The sequence below is a fragment of the Eurytemora carolleeae genome, unplaced genomic scaffold (genome assembly GCF_000591075.1).
Source record: "Eurytemora carolleeae unplaced genomic scaffold, Eaff_2.0 scaffold385, whole genome shotgun sequence".
In the NCBI taxonomy this organism is placed as follows: domain Eukaryota; kingdom Metazoa; phylum Arthropoda; class Copepoda; order Calanoida; family Temoridae; genus Eurytemora; species Eurytemora carolleeae.
Window position 1 is genome coordinate 1 of NW_019396304.1, and position 14,154 is coordinate 14,154.

A 14,154-nucleotide genomic window follows, 5' to 3' on the forward strand; every position below is an offset into this window, starting at 1 on the left:
GTCCGTCAGCAGTGACCGGCAGCTAGGTTACAGGTGTTAACACTCTTAATAGTTACCAAGGTTTCTTCTTTCTCATCAAATATGATCACGAATTATTTTGTTCTTCTTTCATTTAATAATTTTGTTAATTTTCTTATTCAACTCCTCTGTCTTGATCTTCAGTTTCTACATTTCAATATTTAAAGAGATTGTAAAGACGTAATTTCAAGTAATCTAAGCTTCATTAAAACAACGGTATCCTTAAAAGTGTTGTATATTTATGCATACATTAAAAGTGTTGAATGATTATGTATATATTAAAAGTGTTGTATGATTATGCATATATTAAAAGTGTTGTATATTTATGTATATAAAACAAAATATTTGATTATCTATCTACTAGATTTTCAAGCATTTTAGTTTTTATCGATAAGTCTTCATTTTGAGAATATGTAAGATTTGAACCTAATGGGAAATTTTCTTAAATGGAATTTCTCTCTCTCTCAAATTTTCTCCTTATCTATTTTTTCTATTCCTCTTCTTTTGTCTATACTAACTTATTTTAAAACTTTTTGGATTATTATTTTTCATAATCATTAAAAAGTTCTTTATTTCTATCTTTAGGTATAAATTAATGTATAAATTCTAAAAAGCACGATGAAATAGTGACATAAGAGTTCAAACTCTAATTTTCTATTCCTATATCTTTATTTCCTAGTGGTGTTAACCTTTCATGACTTAAACTTTAACTGTTTTAACTAGCAGAATTCATGTTTTGAAATATATCGAAAAATAAAGCTATAAGGGGAGTTATTAAATTCTCTCGGTTTTTAAAACTTATTTCTAGTGTTTAGTCTTATCAAGAACTAGTTTAAAATCTACCGAGCAATACTAATATTCTTAAATGTTCTCTTTGCTGCCAAAGATGTTAATTCGCGATTAAGAAACTTTGATTGAAAACTGTGTTTTATTGTTCAGGGGTTTAAGCTGGATTATTGAAAGAAAGTTCTCCTCCCTACCAAAACTCCAAATCAGGAAGATTGGAATTCTCCACTGTAAATTTCTCTATCTCAAGATGATCAGACCAAAAACGCGAATGGCAGTTGTAAAGTCTCTCATTTCTAAAAATTTCGCTTGATTGTTTAAAATCTGGACACACGGCCTTATTAGGGAAAATTGAGGACAGCTTGTCCAACTAATTGTTTTCACCTGTTAATCTAATCTCTGGGCATGCTAAACTCATCAACTACTATTACATACTCAATTTAAACTACTTCTTTTTAAATCCTTAGTTTGCAATTTTCTTAATTTCTCTCTTCTTGATAAATAAAAGACATAAATAGATATATCAATATATATTTCACAGCCGGTATTTAAAGTCTAAAATAATTTTATACGTTCAGTTTTCTGTTCTTTATTTTCGTTTCCGTGTGGATGGTTTCTCTGCAATGCTCAAGAACGGATTCAAGGGACGGAGCAGATCTATCCTCTGTATAATCATATCCAGCCATTCTAGAGAGAGCCATGATATAGGCTGTAGCAATCTTTATCACAGATAGTTTGGATAGTTTGATATTTTCATCCTCTGATGGGATAGCAGCTTGCAATGTATCAAATGCTGCAGTTATCGTGTGGACCCTTTGACGTTCTCGAGCATTCGCTTCAACTCTTCGATCCTTCGTCATACTCTTGTAATTTGTCTGCTTCTTACCGGACGATCTACTGGGACTATAGCAACTCAGATCAGAGTCAGATGTATTTAAGATCTCCTCTTTAACCCGGAGATCTGAGGGGGAAACTGAAATTGACTCCGGGTCAGATTTCTTCTTAACTACTAGAGCAAGAGGTTCATCTTGCTCCGGGACCAGGTTACCTACACGGAGATAGTTGAGCAGGAAGGGAAGGTTTGGATGAGGAAGAGAAGGAGAAGAAACCGGAGTTATCTCCTCTGTATCCGCCCAAGGACGGAAAGGGGTGAGGGAAGGTTTAGTTTCGAACTCAATTTGTTCTTCCTTTATCTTCTCCTGTTCCATCTCAAGCATGGCGTCAAATTTAAACCTTTTCTTTGGAGCAAGGTGGGACGGAGATTTTCTCTTTAATGAAAATTCATTCTCATTGTAATCTTGAGTTAAACTTCTTTTCTTCTCCTCAAGTTTCCAGTCTTCTCTTTCCCAGTTCTGGATTTTCACGCGGCGAGGTTCCACGGATTTTCTTTTATTTTTCGTAAATTTTTTGTGACTTGGTTTAATAGAAATCTCTATACTATCCTCACTTGTATCTGTGGGAGAGAATTCATCTTCGTAGCAGGGCATGTTGAAACCTTATCGTACGATGGTCGGAACCAAACTGAGTCGGGACGGAGAGTGTTGCAGTGAACAGGTTTAGATACTTTTAAAGACAAGGGAATAGGGTACAGTGGGCACATGTTGCTTTGTTTTCTTTTTCATTAAACTCCCCCTTTTCCATCAATCGTCCCATCTTTATACCCCCTGTGTCTGGCCTCAATTGCTTTCCAATTTAAATATGATAAACTGATGTTAGCTCGAATCCTAAAGATAAACACAGATAAATCCGCTAGTCAACTTTTCAGAGATTTCCATAATTAATTTCAATTAAGTTTTTCCGCGGAATAAAGTCAAACTTGTCAGACATCATGGGAAATCAACAAAATCCTTCAAATTGTTTAATTGTATTAACAAGTTTTTAGATTCAGACATCATAAGTTTATGCACATGTGTTTACATCAATTTATAAACAAGCATACATATATCTGCATACATTTGAATGAGGAGGAGGAGGGGGGGGGGGGTGGATATAAAATGATAAGAATGAGGATGAGGATGGGTAGTATGTAAATTATATTGGAAGGACATGGTAGTGGGTATCTTATGGGAAGGATGGGTATTGAGTACGAGTACGATATTGAGAGGGTAAGTAGTGGATATGATATGGGAAGAATGGGTACTGGGTATGATATGGGAAGGATTGGTAGTAAGTATGATATGGTAATGGAGGGTAGTAAAGATGATATGGGAAGGATGGGTAGTAAAGATGATATGGGAAGGATGGATAGTAAAGATGATTTGGGAAGGACGGGTAGTGAGTATGATAGAGGAAGGATGGATAGTGAATATTATATGGGAAGGATTGGTAGTGGATATTATATGGGAAGGATAGGAAGTGAGCATGGTATGGGAAGGATTAGTAGTAAGTATTATATGGGAAGGATGGGTAGTAGATGTGTTATGGGGTTATATGATATGTGAATGATGTTTAGGATTGAAGAAGAATGGAAGAGAGAAGGGAGGAGTTAGTTCAGTTAAAGAGTAATTTTGCGGGAACAGATGTGTGTTTGAGGGGGGAGGGAGGAAGATTGGGGAGGGAGGGGGATATGAGGTTTCTATTATTTTATGATTTTCTAGAATCGTTATTAGAGAACTGGTGTTCTCCGGGTAGAAAACACATCTGGCTGAGGAAACCTAGACACAGGATCAATATATACTCATTTATATGTATTCAGATATTCATCTGCTCTAACCCATATTTACGATGTATCAATCTGAGCAAGAGAAATTTAATTTCAGAATAGTTTGAGAAAACTTAAATAAATCCGGCGATCTTAAGAAAAAGTTTATTACAGTACTTCCCACATGACGGATTTGTTCGCAGGAATTTCAAGAAATTTCAGGATATTATTCTACACTTGAAGCAAATTTCAAGATATTATTCTACACTTGAAGCAAATTTCAGGATATTATTCTACACTTGAAGCAAATTTCAGGATATTTTTCTACACTTGAAGCAAATTTTACACAGATTTTTTGTATGTGCCATTTTCATATGACTTTCAAGTTTTTTATGAATTCTCTTAATCCATTTTAGTTTTAATATTTTGCAGAAAATTAATGTCAAACTGAGGACGGAGAAAAAATTCTCTGCATTTACTCCGTCCTTGTTCCATCTGTCCCTAATATATATCCAGCTCCTCAACTAAAAGTGTTAAACTCTACATCTGGAATCTGAGAAACAACATGTGGTAGGTTGTGTGTGTGTATGAGACTGAAACCCCTCCTGGCAAGCTAACCCTCGACCCCGGAGACTAAACCGCGCTGCTCACCCCACGACCCGGAGAGAAGACTAGAAATGACCCACGACCCCCAGGGAACCCAGGGGTTAGGATTCATATCCTCAACCAACCATTCAAACCAAGGCAGGTCGTCACCTGGTTGGGATGGATAGATAGATAGATTGGGAGCAAGGGAAAACATGAAACCGTTGATTTAGTCAAGAAGTATCTAGTACCTGCATAAAGTAGGAAGGGGAAGTCTCACGACCCCACACCCTGTAAAACTGTTCAGGGGGAGAATTATCATACCAGTCATTTTAGTACTAAACAATCAATAGTCTTTTAGCATTCAGAAATTTTTTCAAATGCCTTGAGAAGGTTTAAACCGCTGTTTTCAACTGAACCCTTGAGTAAAGCATAAACCTGGACCGAGCTGCGCCACGATTAAGACACTGCAAAATTGTTCAAATGAGAATCTATTAAAGACCACTTTAATGGCAATTTAAAATTAGGATAATTATGACTGGAATATTATTATTTTGTTATTATTGCTGAAATATGATTGAATGAATGCTAAACCTGCGATCAAATTATTCCGTATAAAATTGACAAAGACTATAATTGTGTATGGTGTATGCTGAGGGCTCCAGGACTAATTTCAAAATATTTTGATTGTTTGAATTCTTAACTCCATGCCTGATAAAACATGTGTTCCGGAGTCTGGGATTTATTAACGCCATATGCAGTTTAGAATCCTGTATTTATGACATTGGTTTAAACTATAATTTTACACTTGGTTCACACGTCATTAAACTCACTTTTAAGCTACAGGTCTACAGGTTTAGATTTCACTCCGGGTTTAGGGATTACTCCTGGTTTAGGTTTCACTCCGGGTTTAGGTTTCACTCCAGGTTTAAGTTTCACTCTGCAGGTTTAGGTTTCACTTTGGGTTTAGGGTTTACTCCAGGTTTAAATTTCACTCCGGGTTTAGGGTTAACTCCAGGTTTAAGTTTCATTCTGCAGGTTTAGGTTTCACTCCGGGTTCAGGGTTTACTCCAGGTTTTTATTTCACTCCAGGTTTGGATTCACTCCAGGTTTAGGGTTTACTCCAGGTTTAGGGTTTACTCCAGGTTTAGGTTAAACTCAAGGTTTAAATTTCTTTCCGGGTTTAGGGTTTACTCCAGGTTAAGATTTCACTCCAGGTTTGGGTTCACTCTGGGTTTAGGGTTTACTCCAGGTTTGGTGTTTTTTTACAAATAAGGGTTTCCTCCCTGTTTAGGTTTAACTTCAGGTTTGTGGTTTACTCCAGGTTTGAGGTTTACTTCATGTTTTAGGGTTTACTAGGTTTTGGGATTACTCCAGGTTTAGGGTTTACTTCAGGTTTTGGGTTTACTCCAGGTATAAGTGTCACTTTAGAATTAGGGTTTCATCTTGGTTTTTTTATCTCCAGGTTTAGGTTTTACTCCAAATTCGGTTTAACTCCAGGTAGAGGTTTAACTCCAGGTTTCGAATTGACTCTAGGTTTTAAATTAGACTTATTTATTGATTATGTTTCAGGATCAAAATAAAGCCTAGAGAAAAGCTCCAGATAAGACTTTCTTCAGGTTTAATAATCCTTAATTGTTCCTCGCTTTAGCCTTTTTTATTAATTTTATCACCAGGCTTTTATTGGTTAAGATCAAAAGATACTTTAAGTTCAGAAATAGGGGTTTAGCTCCAGGTTTAGAGCTCATGCTTAAGATTTAGCTCCAGGTTTAGGTCTAATGCTGTATCCTGTCCGTGTACATATATGGCCGGATTTCGGACGAAATCCTGTTGATGTTTAATTATGTTTCCTCTATTCGTCTGAAACGGATTTCACTTTCTAAAATTTTCTCATTTGCTCCAATAAACATTTAACACAAAGTTATTATAATTTTTCACACTGTAAACATTCTTGGCTTTCCAACACTTAATACCCTTTACTCGCAAACCTTCTTAGTAAAAAGTAAAAAAAATTGACAGTGATATTAGTCCAATTTTAACTGCCACAAAGCCTTTAAAAAGATGAAATTGTGTTTTTTCTTCTTCAAGCTGTGTCACGATCCAAATATTTGGTTTGGATAGAGCAGGATGAATCCTGCTGGGATAAAGTATTTAGAACAGATTTTGTAATTCATGTTTATATCTCCGTGACACCTGGAACACTTGGAGCTAAACTAGGAGCTAGGGTTAGGATGAACCTATTCTCCGTGACAGATTATAAAGCCAGGTGTCATGACACGACACCACCCTCTCCAGGTTTCTCAATCCTAGGGAACATCCGGTAAAGGAGGATCATAGGATCCAACCAATCTCATCTCACACCTGTATTCTATCCTATACCCTTGTATTCTATCCTATACCCTTGTATTCTATCCTATACCCTTGTATTCTATCCTATACCCTTGTATTCTATCCTACACAAATGTTTGTATTTCTTTAAGTGTTTCTTCCAGATTTAAGGAAGCGTAAAATAGAAAACTAGAATGTAAGCCAGCTTTTCAACACAAAGTATCCTTCTTTCCTTAAGCTTTATTAATAAAAACCATAAATATGTATGTATGTATACTGTTTCAAAGTTGTAATTTAAAATTCATCCAGAATATTTCAAACAAAAGTTGGTTCTACAGAGCGTCCCATATCATATTAGATTATCTCCAAGCTTTAACGCCAAAATAAAACCTTAATACTCGAAAAAACTAGTATTTTCCGCAAGAAAATTCTTGTATTAGCCTTATTCAATTTTTCAAAATGATTTATTCTTCTTAAAGGAATTGAGTCTTTGCCACAAACAATCACTATATTTTTGGAACCAAATGTTGCAGACCTTCGATATTTCAAACTATGAATTCTGTTAGATCAAATAATCTGAGTTTAAGATATCAAAGGTTTACAACATCGATTTCTAAAGATATTAAGGTTTAAATATTTGATTTTGTTCCAAAGACACAATTCCTTTTCTGAAAATTGTAATAATATGATTTGGGACACCCTGTATTAAAAAATGCCATAACTCAACTAACATCTTTAACCATACAGGGGGGGGGGGCTTTATTATTGTAATATTCTTTCAACAAAGTGGTATTTTTCGTGACAAAGTAATTTTTGTCTCNTGAAGATAACAAAAACAAGGACGCGAACAAGCATGCACCAGATATAAACAAGAACACAAACAAGCATGTACCAATGGTCCTATTGAGCCTTTTTTAAGACACATATGCTTGGGAAATTAGGTATTTTTTATCTTGTCAAGGAACAAGACGGGATTAAGTGATATCGATACGATTGTCTAGAAAAAAAGTCCAGAAACCACCAGGTAATTTTTAATATCCCAATTTAATCTCAAACTGTCTTAACTAAGCAAAACTAACACAATTTCCCTCTCAAAGACTATTAATCATACAATATATGCTTAAACTCCAACCCTAAGACTATAAATTTGCCAACCGGGAATATAAAGTGTCTACTTGGGTATATAAAATGGTCAGCCTGAACAATGAAGTGGCCAGCCTTGACGATAAAGTATGGCCAGCTGGGAAAATAAAGCGGCCAGCCGGGACAATAAAGTGACCATGGGGAGTAAAACGTGGTTTTTGGAAAGGAAAAGGATAAGGAAAGAAAATATTTTGGTCACTATCTATATATAAATTTGGGTTGTCTGTCTGTCTGTTTGTTTGTTTGTCTGTCTGTCTGTTTGTATCCAATAAACGTCAAAACGGCTGAACCGATCGGGCCCAAATTTTTTGTGGGACATCTAGGGACCCCAGGGAAGGTTTATGAATGATTGAAATTTTAAATATTTGTCTCCATCAAAATTCGATCTTCATTAAATTTTTTAAAATTTTGAAAATCCGCGAATTATTTTTGTTTTATTTTACGATGTACACAAAGAGAACATGTTCACAATTAATTTAGAAGATGGGCGCGAAGCGCCCTCTAAGGCTAGTTATATAAATTTTAAAAATTGAAGTACGATTTTTAAAGCCTGGTTTAAGTAGGTTTCAACACAAAATTGATCTCGTGATAATGATAAACCTAAAAATATTCTTTATCAAATTCTTTCTAATTCATTCCAACATGAAATCCTTATCCGGGCAAACCAATCCACAGTCCGAGAGTTTAACCTGTTTTCACACAGTTTGACCATATTTAGGCATCTTTTATAGGGTTCCTAGGAGGAGGGGTACAATCAATTAATCATATCTGGACCCAGCAGCGAGAACTGTTTAACTATATATACATATTGGGCGTTGGGAATTGATATTGAGTTTATAATGGGCTCGATATCTTAGGTTATATCACTTTAATGGATGGGGGGGGGNGGGAGTAGACTTCATTTTTACTCTTCAGTAGGATTGAGACTGTAGATTGCATCTAGAAGTTAAGATTCGAATTTCATTTCTTTGATTTTTGAGGTCAGATCTAGAGTTTAGCGAGGAACTAAGTTTTTTTTAGCTTTGGAGTTAGCAATAAGTATAATAGGAGTGATGAGGGGGGGAGGGGTGGTAGCAGTTAGTGTGCGTGTGTGTGAAGGGTAGGGATTGTGTAAATAGTAGGGAATGTGTAAGGGTAGGGTGTGTATGAAGGGTAGTGTTTGAAGGGTAGGGAGTGTATGAAGGGTAGGGAGTGTATGAAGGGTAGGGTGTGTGTGAAGGGTAGGGAGTGTGTGAAATGTAGGGAGTGAATACAGGGTAAGGAGTGTGTTGGGTAGGTGTGAGTGAAGGGTAGGTGTGTATGAAGGGTAGGGATTGTGTGAATAGTAGGGAATGTATGAAGGGTAGTGTATGAAGAGTAGGGACTGTATGAAGGGTAGGGTGTGTGTGAAGTGTGGTTTGTGTATGAAGGGTAGGGTGTGTGTGTAGGGTAGGGAGTGTGTGCATAGAGTAGGGAGTGTATAAAGGGCAGTGTGTATGAAGGGTAGGGTGTGTGTGAAGGGTAGGTGTGTATGAAGGGTAGGTGTGTATGTGAAGGGTAAGGTATGTATGTGAAGAGTACTGAATATGTGTGGGAACCCTGAGTACTGTGTAGTGTGTATGAAGGGTAGGTGTGTATGAAGGGTAGGTGTGTGTGAAGGGTAGGTGTGTATGAAGGGTAGGGAGTGTATGAAGGGTAGGGTGTGTATGAAGGGTAGGTGTGTGTGAAGGGTAGGTGTGTATGAAGGGTAGGTGTGTATGTGTAGGGTAAGGTATGTATGTGAAGAGTACTGTATATGTATGGGAACCCTGAGTACTGTGTAGTGTGTATGTATATTAACCAATGTATGGCACTGTATCCCATGAATATTGTGACAGGATTCTACTGGGTGATGGGTGACACTCCTCTATACTCTCACACACACTGTCACACGTACTCCCCTACCCTCTCTAAACCATCCCAACATACAGTATCCTCTAGATTCAGAGAAAAAGATTGTTACAACTTTTATACATGAAGATACAAAAATAAGAACCTGACTGAATGTTAAAGAATTCAAAAAATATGCTTAAAGTAAGAATCTGAAATCTACAATCTTAAATGAAAATATTTACAAACATACTGAAACAAAGAAACAGACAAGAACCAAACAGAAACAATTAGAACCAAACATATTCGAGAACATTATATAGCATGCAGCATTCATCAAACAAAAACAAGGACGCGAACAAGCATGCACCAGATATAAACAAGAACACAAACAAGCATGTACCAAACATTAACGAGAACATGAACAAGCATGCATCAAACATAAACAAGAACATGAACAAGCATTCAACAAACATAAACAAGAACATGAACAAGCATTCAACAAACATAAACAAGAACATGAACAAGAATGCATCAAACATAAACAAGAACATGAACAAGCATTCACCAAACATAAACAAGAACATGAACAAGAATGCATCAAACATAAACAAGAACATGAACAAGAATGCATCAAACATAAACAAGAACATGAACAAGCATGCACCAAACAAAGACAAGAACGTGGACAAGCATTCACCAAACATAAACTATAATGTTATCTCCTGTACTATACGATGTGATCTCCTGTGCTATGATGTGATCTCCTGTACTATCATGTTATCTTCTGTACTATCATGTTATCTCCTGTACTATATGATGTGATCTCCTGTGCTATGATGTAATCTCCTGTACTATCATGTTATCTCCAGTACTATCATGCTATCTCCTGTACTATATGATGTGATCTCCTGTGCTATGATGTGATCTCCTGTGCTATCATGTTATCTCCTGTACTATCATGTTATCTCCTGTACTATATGATGTGATCTCCTGTGCTATGATGTGATCTCCTGTCCTATCATGTTATCTCCTGTACTATCATGTTATCTCCTGTAGTATTATGTTATCTCCTATACTATCATGTTATCTCCTGTACTGTCCTGTAATTTGGTCGTATATTACGTGGGTTTTTCGAGTTCTTCACTCAAAACTTGAGGCAAATAGGTCCAGGGGTTCATGAGTTATGATCGGACATACAAACAAACAAACAGACACCCAGATATAACAACTTTATATATGGAAACTCAAACTCACAAATATACTCAAACTACAACACATTTACACATCTAATAATATACATAAATAAACACATACAAACACTACACACATACGGACAAACAGACACACCCATTCCTTTCAACAAAAATACCTACTTTAGAATATACATGTGAAATTTATGCATTTTCGGACATTGACAAATTCAAGAGAAGAATATTTATTTGACCCTAGACCCTAGACCCTAGACCCTAGACCCTAGACCCTAGACCCTAGATCCTAGACCCTAGACCCTAGACCCTAGACCCTAGACCCTAGACCCTAGACCCTAGACTCTAGACCCTAGACCCTAGACCCTAGACTATAAGCCGTGGGACCTACAACTATAAGCCCTGAAACTTAGATTCAAAACCCTATAGACCCCACAAACTATCACCCTACACCCTTGACACCCTTGGCCTCAGGCCCCTAGGATCTGGAGCCAGAAACCTAGGACCTGGAGCGTATACATCTAGGTTCTGGTCCTTAGACCCCCTAGGATCTGTAGCCTAGACATCTGGGTTCTAGTCCTTAGACCCCCTAGGATCTGGACCTTTGACCCCCTACGATCTTTAGCCTAGACATCTAGGTTCTGGTCCTTAGATCCCCTAGGATCTGGACCTTAGACCCCCTAGGATCTGGAACGTATACATCTAGGTTCTGGTCCTAAGACCTCCCAGGATCTGTAGCCTAGACATCTAGGTTCTGGTCCTTAGACCCCCTAGGATCTGGAGCGTATACATCTAGGTTCTGGTCCTTAGACCCCCTAGGATCTGTAGCTTAGACATCTAGGTTCTGGTCCTTAGACCCCCTAGGATATGTAGCCTAGACATCTGGGTTCTGGTCCTTAGATCCCCTAGGATCTGGACCTTAGACCCCCTAGGATCTGGAGCCTAGACATCTCTAGGTTCTGGTTCTTAGACCCCTAGGATCTGGATCTTAGACCCCCTAGGTTCTCGTCCTTAGACCCCCTAGGTTCTGTACCTTAGACCCCTTAGGATCTGGACCTTAAGTCCTAAGCCCTAAAACCCATAGATCATAAAAGTTAGTTTGTAAAACCCAGGACTGTTTTGGTTTGTTTTGCTCTGAAGGAAGATTCTTCTAAAAGTGAATAAAAAATATTAATAAAAAGCTGATTCTTGTTGAAGAAGTAGCTAAAGCTCAATTTATCGTAGAGAAGATGTATTTTATACTCTAGTTCCTCTCACAGCAGATGGTGTGTTAATTCATCCTGACTCATCATACAATCTGGGTAAGGAAGTGGGGGGGGGAGGAAACGAGGGGGAGGGAGAGGGAGGGGAAATGAGGAGGATAATCTCAAATCAATATCGTCTCTGTGATGAGTATCTTGTGCTGTATGTGTGCACGCTCCCAGAACAATAAACTCTCGGAGATCCTTATCTACAGTATAGGGATTCATCTCAACTAATTAATAATTAAAAATTGTTGAAGATACAGTGAGAATCATAAAATCGGGGAATGGGAGATGACTAAGCAATTTCTTATGTGTATTAGATATTTTTATAATGCAAATAGCATACAAGGAATACAAGAAGCTTGAAATCAATTGGGCGTTGTGACATTTCATAGAAAGACATTTTATAGATAAAGAAAGATATTTCATAGATAGGACATTTAAAAGATAAGATATTTAATAGATAAAGAAGATTTTTCATTGACACACAACACCCACACTTGATGTTTTTCATATTCATTAAACTATCTAAAACATAACCTAAGTGATAATCTATCTATCTATCTGTCTATCTATCTATCTATCTGTCTATCTATCTATCTATCTATCTACACCCACACTTGATGTTTTTCATATTCATTAAACTATCTAAAACATAACCTAAGTGATAAGTCTAGCATATTGACTGTGACGTAGTTTAGGAATTTATGCAGAATTTTTATATTTTGGTCATCTAAACCAAATTCATTTGTTGTTTACAACTAAAATAGGTTGTTTTGTGTTTAAAAAATTTCCAGCTACGACAAAGACTCACTGTCTGCAGTGGGGCTGTATTGTACAGTCTGTGGAATACGGGGATAATTATTTACTGAATCATGGGAGCACCCCCTTTAGAAATAAAAAAAGTTAAGCCCCCTCTGGCCAATTTCCTGACTACGCCCCTGGACACCCTGTATACTAAATCATTGGTCACCCTGTATACTAAATCATGGGACACCCTGTATACTGAATCATGGGACACCCTGTGTTCTAAATCATGGGACACCCTTTATACTTAATCATAGGACACCCTGTATTCTGAACCATGAGATACCCTGTACACTGAACCATTAGACACCCTGTATGCTAAATCATAGGACACCCTGTATACTGAATCATGGGACACCCTGTATACTGAATCATGGGACACCCTGTATACTGAATCATGGGACACCCTGTATACTGAATCATAGGACACCTTGTATACTAAATCATAGGACACCCTGTATACTGAACCATGAGATACCCTGAATACGAAATCATGAGACACCCTGTAAACTGAATCATGGGACACCCTGGGTACTGAATAATTTTATAAAGGGGCGCCCTGTACTGTATCCTTGAGAACCCTACATACATTGTATCCCTCAGTAGCCAGCATCTGTGAACGTATTGGTGTTTTTATATTGATTTTAGTTCTCAGCTAAGTTCCCACGACAACGTTCAGCTCCAGTAATCATTAAACCAGTATCCAACCCAACCATACTCCGCTATCCAATCCAACCCAACCCTACTCCTGTATCCTACACATCCTAACCCTACTCCAGTACTATACAAAACTTAAATAATCCTACTCCACTCCCCAACCTATCCCTACTCCACGCAGTATCCAACATAACTTAATCCTGCTCGAGTATCCTACCCATTTTATTTCTACTGTAGTTTCCTCTCCAAAATAACCCTACTCCAGTATACTTCCCAACCAAACCCAATTCCTGCAACCTAACCCTTCTCCACTATCCCAACCAACGCTAACCTTTACTAACCCTGGTTGTCTAATGTCTTTACAACTGTTTGTCATTCGCATGTTTGTGTTCTATATCTATCTATCTATCTGTTTGTTTTCTATATCTATCTATATATCTGTTTGTGTTCTATATATCTACTATCTATCTGTTTGTGTTCTCTATCCATCTATCTATCATTCTTTCTGCTTGTGTTCTCTGTCTATCTATTCATCTATCCCAAGCAAACCTCATGACTTAAAAATTCCTATATGTTTTCATGTTTTCACACTTATCTTTTTTTGTTTCGGAACCTCAAAGAACATTCTGGATTGAAAAATCATTAAACTTTCTTAATTAGTTTTAATATGAAACCTGTTGAAGGTGGGTCCAACCATATGAAAGGTTTGATCACGGACTGTGCTCCTGGTTCTGGTTGAAAGAACAAGACATTGCTCCGACTCTGGCATATGCGACACCTTGAGGAACAAGGACGTAACAATAGTTTCCGTTCTCACAGACAAGTTCAGGTTTCACAGGTTACAGATTTAATGCTAATCAGGGTCTGGTACTTACTGGTTCAGGTTTCA

At 37.3% G+C, this 14,154-nt stretch overlaps 1 protein-coding gene across 1 annotated transcript; it reads right to left on the minus strand.

The window, feature by feature from the left end:
• Nucleotides 1–1,319: 1,319 nt before the first annotated feature.
• On the minus strand, nt 1,320–2,329 carry LOC111700559 (protein atonal homolog 8). Its single transcript, XM_023471527.1, has one exon. The coding sequence runs from the start codon at nt 2,289–2,291 to the stop codon at nt 1,371–1,373; it is 921 nt and encodes a 306-aa protein (XP_023327295.1). The 5' UTR covers nt 2,292–2,329; the 3' UTR covers nt 1,320–1,370.
• Between the last annotated feature and the right edge of the window lie 11,825 nt (nt 2,330–14,154).

Excerpts from the sequence above, each read along its gene's own strand:
- LOC111700559 (XM_023471527.1), bottom strand. The coding sequence starts at position 2,291 with ATGCCCTGCTACGAAGATGAATTCTCTCCCACAGATACAAGTGAGGAT.